The sequence below is a fragment of the Entelurus aequoreus genome, linkage group LG20 (genome assembly GCF_033978785.1).
Source record: "Entelurus aequoreus isolate RoL-2023_Sb linkage group LG20, RoL_Eaeq_v1.1, whole genome shotgun sequence".
NCBI classification, from domain to species: domain Eukaryota; kingdom Metazoa; phylum Chordata; class Actinopteri; order Syngnathiformes; family Syngnathidae; genus Entelurus; species Entelurus aequoreus.
Genome location: NC_084750.1, coordinates 37,854,653 through 37,864,652, shown reverse-complemented (window position 1 = coordinate 37,864,652; position 10,000 = coordinate 37,854,653). Strand labels below are relative to the sequence as shown.

The window sequence follows — 10,000 nt, the reverse complement described above, 5'->3', positions numbered from 1 at the left end:
ACCTTGGGTTAGGTGAACGGTTCTTTGGGCTGAGTGAGTGTGTGTGTTGATCAGGTGTTTGAATTGTATTGGCGGGTTATATATACGGGATCCCGTCCATATAACCCGCTATAACTAGCTCGAGCTAGTAGCTAGTAGCTAGTAGCTAGGAGCTAGCATAACAAACACCTAGGTGTTTTTATGCGGGATTAATTTGTGGCATATTAAATATAAGCCTGGTTGTGCTGTGGCTAATAGAGTATATATATGTCTTGTGTTTATTTACTGTTGTAGTCATTCCCAGCTGAATATCAGGTCCCACCCGCCTCTCACAGCATCTTCCCTATCTGAATAGCTTCCACTCCCCACTAGTCCTTCACCTGCACTTTCCTCATCCACAAATCTTTCCTCATCCTCGCTCAAATTAATGGGGAAATTGTTGCTTTCTCGGTCCGAATCTCTCTCACTTCATGCGGCCATCATTGTAAACAATAGGGAACTTTGCGTATATGTTCAATTGACTACGTCACGCTACTTCCGGTAGGGGCAAGCCTTTTTTTTTATCAGATACCAAAAGTTGCTATCTTTATCGTCGTTGTTTTATACTAAATCCTTTCAGCAAAAATATGGCAATATCGCGAAATGATCAAGTATGACACATAGAATAGATCTGCTATCCCCGTTTGAATAAAAAAATGTCATTTCAGTAGGCCTTTAAACTCCTACCTTGTTTTTTTCCGTGACAACCTCCTGAAGGTTTTTTAATCAGTCAGAAATATCAAGCAGCTAAAATGCGCCAAACATGGATACGTGTTGAGAGAGTGTTTTGCATGTTTCCCATCATCCCTTGTAATGGATGGGTGTCATTTTGATTTTTTTTTTATGTTGATAGGACGTTTTTTATAATATCCAGAAAGTTCAATGAGCAGGTTGTGGCATGTGTGACCATGTTTGTTGAATTTTTGTACTGTTTGATTTTGTATTTCTGCACCGTTGACTAAGGTAGGTTGTTTGGATTGGGTCATAAATATGTATGCAGGACTTGACTACCTTGACAGTAAAAGTATAGAGAGAGTTACTCTCGTTGGCCACTAGATGGTGACACAATTGCAGCAACCAGACCATTGGATATGTGTATATGATATGGATTCACCGCTCCCGGTCAAATTGTTTATTGAACTCGTACCATTTGGCCTAGGCAGTCTTATTGCCTGAGGGAAGAGCCCATTCATTTGGTATACCGCTTATACTCATTAAGGTCACAGGTAATCTGGGGCCTATATCAGCGGACTTCAGGCGAGAGTGCCCATCTAGACAAATAACCATTCACACTGAAATTTTCACCAATTGACAATTTAGAGTCTACAATTGGCCGAACATGTTTATTTTTGGAATGTGGGAGGAAGATAGTGTACCTGGAGGAAACCTACTTACGCACCGGCAGAATATGCATGTTTCGCTCAATCTCCTGACTTTACGGCCAACCCGTCCATCGTTCAGTGTGTCGGAAGGGCCTGTCGCGAAATTAGTTGACAAGTCTTGTAAAAGCAGTCAACCACAACACGTACATAGCAGGTGTTGCACGACTTTAAGATAGTCAAGTCGACGTCGACTTGTCACTGATGACGTCATTCATATTTTTCCCAGTTATAAAAAAACATTGGAGTATGGCAGGGGCAGACTGGCCATCGGGGGTACTGGGATTTTATCCCAGTCCGCTAAAGTTTATTTGCGAGTTAGAATGCATAAAAAAAAGAACATCATATGTGGGCTTGTCTCAGTTCAAAATTGTGAATGACAAGCAAAATTCCAAAACAAAGTGCAGTTCCCCGTTAACATTAATTTAACATGCACTTTACCCTATATTCCACTAAGTGTATGTTTGCCGCAGCCCCATTAGGTACAGCTGCTATTGCTACTGCTAATTTGCTCTCTCAATGTGTCAACTTCCACTAGCTGTGCTGCGTTGCATGCATAATCTTCTCCTCTCAGATGCTCTGAAGCTCTTTGAAGCAAATATGCAAGGCTTCTATTTTTACCAAATGTCAGAGCATCAGTGCAGTAATTTTGCATTGATTAGTGTAGAGCGGGATAGGAAGCACAAACATGAGAAAAAAAAGAAAAATCGAAGTATGTCCAAACCTCTCCTCTTTCTCCAATGCACTCTGCGGAACCCCAGGATGGCTACATCTCCCACATCAGTGCATAAGAAAATGCCGTTTGTTACCAAAATCACGTGATTGTGGCTCTTAAAGTCGACTAGCCGACTAGTCCCGCTAGTCCACAGGTGTGATGGTTTGAAACTGGGAGATCAGGGATACGTACCTTGGTGTAGGAAAAGGTGGAGACAGAAGCTTTACAATGGATTTTGGTATGGCTCACACAAATCAATCAATTTTATTTTATCTGGAACATTTTAAAACTTCACCAGCATTAATTTTTTTTCCAAAAGAAGTGGGAAGAAGCAGCCAAGCAAACAAGCAAACTGGAAACAGCTAACAGGAAACAGCATACAGGATACCAGGAAACAAGGAGAACTGGAGACAGCAAACAGTCTACAGCATACAATATTCCAGCACTGGCTGGAGGGCGAGGCAGTTATAAATATTAGCCGGGTGATTGACACCGGGTGTGGCCAAGCTACCAATCAGCCGCAGGTGAGGGGAAACAGAACTCAGGGAGACAAGCAGGAAACTGAACCAAAATAAGAGCGCTGACAGGAAATAAAACACCAACACAGAGGAAAAACTAAAACATAACCAAACTGTCAGTGACACGTCTGAAATAGATTAGTAGTCACCAGTGCATTCAATTCCACAGAAAGATACATGGGAAAACATACTAGTTTGTTACGCGTAACATTTGGCTGTACGATATCTGAGGCAGCACACAGAAAACTTGGGGAAAATTTTGGGCAAACATGATTGTCAAGTCATGAAAAGTATGGCATACAATGACCGAGGTACCACTGGATAGTTTTAGTAGGATCACTTGTATGCACGTCATCTGATTTTTAGCCTTTGCAGGTACTACCTGTGTCTGCAGCTGCGTAAAGACATCTTGCAAGGGCGTCTGCCCTGCTCCTTCGTCACCTTGGCCCTGCTTGGCTCCTACGCACTGCAGTCAGAACTGGGCGAGTATGACCCCGAGGTGCATGGCAGTGACTATACTAAAGAGATGAAGATGGCGAATGGACAGACAAAGGAGCTTGAGGACAAAATGATGGAACTTCACCGCACTTACAGGTCAGAACACTGACTAAATCAATCCATGGTAGAAGTGTTCAGATAAATCAGAGTAAAGGTGTTGTACAAATTTAAATAAAACCTTGAAAGTCTTATGAAAACACACCTCATTGACAATGTGTTTAATTGGAGACATACCACTGTTGTTGATTCTGAATTCATTCAAATTGAATAACGGTTATGAAGATAACGTCCTGTGTCTTGAATAATTGAATGTTATCAGTAATACCTACTAATACAGGGTGTTGGTTTTGTAGGTCAATGAGTCCAGCTCAGGCCGATATGATGTTCCTTGAGAATGCAAAGAAGCTGTCCATGTATGGAGTTGACCTCCACCAGGCGAAGGTTAGCACGGCTGCTCTACTAGTCATAACAAAGTAAATACATCATCCCTACTTCATGTTGTGACAGCAATGTACATAATCTCCATAGTATAAAACAATATTCCAGTAGCTCAGCGCTACAGATCAACAAACTCCATACATAAAAAAACACATAAGAAAGTAAGTGCTTCACGTCAAGTCTGCCAGTGTGAGCCCAGCAACAGGAAAGCATGTGACTTGTCAGATTTCATAGGAGAAATCAGGTCAATGTGTTTGCATCAGACCAGGGATTTAATCCAGATCGAGGAACTTCAGTAGTATTTGCTTCCCCCTTGTGGTTTTTATCAAAAATACAAGAGGTTATGTAAAAACACAGTTGCAGACATAAAGTATTTAAAGTAAATTTAATGAGACAATTAATAATGCTGCAATAGTGTAGGAAATAAATACAATTTCTTTAAAATACTAGCGCCTTAGAACAAGAAGCATTTTCTTGTCAGTTTAAAATATTATTCTTTAAACCGTATATGTTGTTAACCTAATAAAAGTGCTTTTACCAAGATTATATTTGGTTTTCATTGACGTTAGAGATGAACTTAAAGGCCTACTAAAATGCGATTTTCTTATTTAAACGGGGATAGCAGATCCATTCTATGTGTCATACTTGATCATTTCGCGACATTGCCATATTTTTGCTGAAAGGATTTAGTAGAGAACATCGACGATAAAGTTTGCAACTTTTGGTCGCTGATAAAAAAGCCTTGCCTGTACCGGAAGTAGCGTGACGTCACAGGTTGTGGAGCTCCTCACATCTGCACATTGTTTACAATCATGGCCACCAGCAGCGAGAGCGATTCGGACCGAAAAAGCGACGATTCCCCCATTAATTTGAGCGAGGATGAAAGATTTGTGGATGAGGAAAGTGAGAGTGAAGGATTCGAGGGCAGTGGAAGCGATTCAGATAGGGAAGATGCTGTGAGAGGCGGGTGGGACCTGATATTCAGCTGGGAATGACTAAAACAGTAAATAAACACAAGACATATATATACTCTATTAGCCACAACACAACCAGGCTTATATTTAATATGCCACAAATTAATCCCACATAACAAACACCTCCCCCCTCCCGTCCATATAACCCGCCAATACAAATCAAACACCCGCACAAAACACTCAATCCCACAGTCCAAAGTACCGTTCACCTCCGCAAAGTTCATACAGCACATATATTTCCCCAAAGTTACGTACGTGACATGCACATAGCGGCACGCACGTACGGGCAAGCGATCAAATGTTTGGAAGCCGCAGCTGCGTACTCACGGTACCACACATCCAACTCAAAGTCCTCCTGGTAAGAGTCTCTGTTGTCCCAGTTCTCCACAGGCCAATGGTAAAGCCTGACTGTCATCTTTCGGGAATGTAAACAATGAAACACCGGCTGCGTGTTTGTGTTGCTGCAGCCGCCCGCTAATACACCGCTTCCCAACTACAGCTTTCTTCTTTGCTGTCTCCATTGTTCATTAAACAAATTGCAAAAGATTCACCAACACAGATGTCCTGAATACTGTGGAATTTTGCGATGAAAACAGACGACTTAATAGCTGGCCAGAGTGGTGTCCCAAAATGTCCTCTACAATCCGTGACGTCACGCGCAAACGTCATCATACCGAGACGTTTTCAGCAGGATATTTCGCGGGAAATTTAAAATTGCACTTTACTAATCTAACCCGGCCGTATTGGCATGTGTTGCAATGTTAAGATTTCATCATTGATATATAAACTATCAGACTGCGTGCTCGGTAGTAGTGGGTTTCAGTAGGCCTTTAACAGTATTTGTAATACTTTGAATGTAGCTTGCACTGGTGTATCACCACAATGTAATCACACTTTATTGTCTAAATTATGTTTGTTATCCTTGCAAAGAGATCCCAAATTACAAATATAGTGCTGTTGTTTTGGCAGTAGTATTTAATTGTAATGCAAATAGATTATTTAAAAAAACAACATGACTTCATCAAATAACATTTAACCTTATTACATAAATTGAAATAATTTAAAACAATGCTTAATGGAGTCTCTCTTTTTTGTGGTGTTTGTGTTAGGATCTAGATGGTGTTGACATCATGCTGGGAGTTTGTTCCAATGGGCTTCTGGTTTATAAGGACAAATTGAGGATCAACCGTTTTCCCTGGCCCAAAGTCCTGAAGGTGTCATACAAGCGCAGCAGCTTCTTTATCAAAATACGTCCATCAGAGGTACGGCGTCATAAACGTTCCCCCACTGGTGACAACTGGGACGGTTTTAGCCATCACCTCATTTTCTGTTTCAATAGGTTGAACAGTATGAGAGCGCCATTGGCTTTAAACTTCCAAATTACAAAGCAGCCAAAAAACTGTGGAAAGTGTGTGTAGAACATCACACCTTTTTCAGGTAACATGTTTGGCGCTTTAAGATTGCAACCCACAGGCCTGTATTGCAATGTTCTTGAGTTGACTTTTTCTGATGATTCTTCTTTTGATGAAACCTTTGTGTGCAGACTGACATCTACTGAAATGGTCACCACTCCCAGGAAGTTCTTGGCGTTGGGCTCCAAATTTCGCTACAGTGGTCGAACTCAGGCTCAGACCAAACAAGCCAGCTCTCTTATCGACAGACCTGCTCCTCTTTTCCAGCGGTCATCCAGCAAGAGGAATTCTCGCAGCATGGATGGAGGTAGACAGCGGTTCCCTAACTTTTCACAGTCGCGTACCCCTCTAGATATGTGACCTGAAGTCACGTACCCCCTACTCCTGCACACTTAAAAACTTAAACCAGTGTCTGTAAGTACCGTATTGTCCGGACTACAGGGCGCACTTAAAATCCTTTTTTTTCCTCAAAACTCGACAGTGCGCCTTATCACCCCGTGCCCCTAATGTAAGAAATAAGTTTGGTTGAGCTTACCCACCTCAAAGCTATTTCATTTGGTACATGGTGTAATGATAAGTGCGACCAGTAGATCGCAGTCAAACATAAGAGATAAGTTTAGGCTGCACTACGGAGCCCCTAAAGGGACATACAACGTGTTTGGATGTATTCATTTATGTAAAATAGTCATTAAATGTAATATTGCCTGACAAAAAGTGATTCGACGTACGTAATATTTTGATATTTACACATCGCATATTTACACACGCGCATCAGACTAGAATACCCTTATGTGCATTACATATATCAACATCAAGTACCTACTGTACTGTTTACTTGTTGAAATACCCTTTTTAGAACAAATATCTACCCACATAATTTATATGTGTATATATAATATATATATATATATATATGTATATATGTATGTATATATATATATATATATGTATGTATATATGTATGTATATATATATATATATATGTATGTATATATATATATATATATATATATATATATATATATATATGTATATAGTATATATATATATATATATATATATATATATATATGTGTGTGTATCTATATATATATATATATATATATATATATATATATATATATATATATATATATATATATATATATATATATATATATATATATATATATATATATATATACATATTATGTACAAGCATGTATACATATACTCTACCATTTAAAAGTTTGGGGTCACATTGAAATGTCCTTATTTTTGAAGGAAAAGCACTGTACTTTTCAATGAAGATAACTTTCAACTAGTCTTAACTTTAAAGAAATACACTCTATACATTGCTAATGTTGGAAATGACTATTCTAGCTGCAAATGTCTGGTTTTTGGTGCAATATCTACATAGGTGTATAGAGGCCCATTTCCAGCAACTATCACTCCAGTGTTCTAATGGTACAATGTGTTTGCTCATTGGCTCAGAAGGCTAATTGATGATTAGAAAACCCTTGTGCAATCATGTTCACACATCTGAAAACAGTTTAGCTCTTTACAGAAGCTACAAAACTGACCTTCCTTTGAGCAGATTGAGTTTCTGGAGCATCACATTTGTGGGGTCAATTAAACGCTCAAAATGGCCAGAAAAAGAGAACTTTCATCTGAAACTCGACAGTCTATTCTTGTTCTTAGAAATGAAGGCTATTCTACAAAATTGTTTGGGTGACCCCAAACTTTTGAACGGTAGTGTATATATATATATATATTACTGTAACTTGTTCTTAAAAATAGTAGTTATTTTGTATGTCAAATTTAGTGTTTGTGTGTATATATGTATACTGTATATATGTATGTGTGTTTCTTCCTATACAGTATACATGTATATGTGTGTGTGTGTGCGTGTATATACTGTGTGTATATGTATATATATATATATATATATATATATATATATATATATATATATATATATATATATATATATATATATATATATATTATATATACACATATGAATTATATGGGTAGATATTTGCTCTAAAAAGGGTATTTCAACAAGTAAACAGTACAGTAGGTAGTTGATGTTGATATATGTAATGCGCATAAGGGTATTCTAGTCAGATGCGCGTGTGTAAATATGCGATGTGTAAATATCAAAATATTACGTACGTCGAATCACTTTTTGTCAGGCAATATTACATTTAATGACAATTTTACATAAATGAATACATCCAAACACGTTGTACATATTTATTATTTGCAGGAAGAAACAACAGTTACAATTGTGTGTGTATCTTCCAAGCAAGAAAGAAGTTTGATCACATCAACATCGGACTAACTGACACACTCCGCTTCGCTGCAGGTCCGCAAGCCACTCCCACCCCCCACAGCCACAGAAGAGGAAAACTGTCCTTTCCCGGGCATGATAAAGTCTTAAATAATGTCAAACACGTAGCGTTACAATAACCAGGAAGATAAAGTGTTTGTCTAATTGGAAATACAGCCATATTAACTCCTAAACTGCCATTTTAACACACACCAAACCATCAGCACGCATACAATGCTTTCTCGTGGGAAACTTTTAGTTAAAAAAAATAATAATTTTATTTATTTTTATTTATTTATTTTTTTAATAAAAAGTTTCTCGTGGCCATGAGAAAGTATCTCGTGGCCACGAGATACTTTCTCGTGGCCACGAGATACATGTCTAAAAAAAAAAAAATTCCCATGTCCCTTTAGGGGCTCCGTACTGCACTATGATGGCAATATGTCTCAAGTAAACAACACCAACATTTTAAATGTTCCATTGAAAATATAGAACATTATACACGGCGTTTAAAAATGTATCAAATTGTTTTAGTATGACTTTGGTAAGCTATGAAGCCGCACCGCTTGAAGGTTTGTCGGTGCATTAAACATACAAGTATTATTATGGTGTGTGTATAAGGTAAGATATATTATCTGGCGTTTTGTTTCGCAATATTATGCAAAAGCAGCTTTTCTTACATTCTGGTACCTGCTGATCGGTATTTGGAATCTGCATTAATCCTGAAAAATTGCGCGCGTCCGCCTTTGTAGTCCGTGGTGACACCGTAGTCGACAAGCTTCTTCTTTTTCTCTACTTGTTATGGGCCATTCATCCTCCGCTGTTGCCAGTTCTAATATAAAGTAGTGTAAAGTTCTAACTTACATCCGTCAGTAAACTCGCCATTAAAGCGCTAAAACATACCGGTGTAGTGAGTTTACATTATTCACCCAAAGAACTTTAGTAATTAGAGTTCCGGTCGGACGGTTTTTCACGGGACACATTTCCGGTGTTGTTTGCGGATGAGTAGATGCTGCTCCGTTATTGATTTAAGTAAAGTCTGAATGTCATTAAAATAGTTAGCTCCATCTTTCGACACTTCTTCCACTCCCGTCCTTGCACGCTACACCGCTACAACATGGATGACGGGGAAAAGACGCTGCCGAGTGTCAGAAAGCGGCTTGAAGATGATCTGTAAAACATAATATATGCAACATTTTGACCAAAACACCACTATTACATGTTATGTAGACCACAAGGAAGTGTTTTCAATATAGAAAAAAATAATAATAATATGACTCCTTTAATCAAATCAAAAATAGACCATTCCTTGGCAGTGTGCCTTATGCTCCAGAAAATACGGTACACAAAAAACAGCTTAATCTAAATTATTTCTTATCAGTTTGACATGTGAAAATTATTATACAGCTATTAAGGATGTAACGGTGTTGTAAATACCACTGTGTTTTAGTTTCAAAGTGCTATCAATAATGGCGTGGTATGTATCAAACAAAAACTTGGATTACTCCTGTCATGTAGTTTTTTTTCTGGCGCTAATAAATGTGCTCATCTGAGAAGTAAACTACATTTCCCCTGATGCTTTGCGCTGTTCCGGCAAACAGAGCACAAAACCTCCTGGGAAGTTTAAATAAGAAGTATAGACAGATTTTGGTTTTATGATGAACACAAAAATGAGTCTCTCATGGATCTCATGAATGAGCCAACAAATAGTGTTTCCCTCTGGTGTAGATAGAT

General features: G+C 38.5%; 1 protein-coding gene across 12 annotated transcripts in view; it reads left to right on the top strand.

Annotated features, from left to right (window-relative positions):
* The window catches only part of epb41a (erythrocyte membrane protein band 4.1a), a 146,764-nt gene that overhangs the window by 49,209 nt on the left and 87,555 nt on the right, over positions 1 to 10,000 (top strand). For all 12 annotated transcript variants that reach the window (XM_062030097.1, XM_062030095.1, XM_062030094.1 and 9 more), the window contains exons 7-11: positions 3,006 to 3,224; positions 3,482 to 3,569; positions 5,650 to 5,802; positions 5,880 to 5,977; positions 6,084 to 6,259. In XM_062030097.1, the coding sequence (XP_061886081.1) occupies positions 3,006 to 3,224; positions 3,482 to 3,569; positions 5,650 to 5,802; positions 5,880 to 5,977; positions 6,084 to 6,259 (734 nt within the window). The remainder of the gene's footprint in view (positions 1 to 3,005; positions 3,225 to 3,481; positions 3,570 to 5,649; positions 5,803 to 5,879; positions 5,978 to 6,083; positions 6,260 to 10,000) is intronic.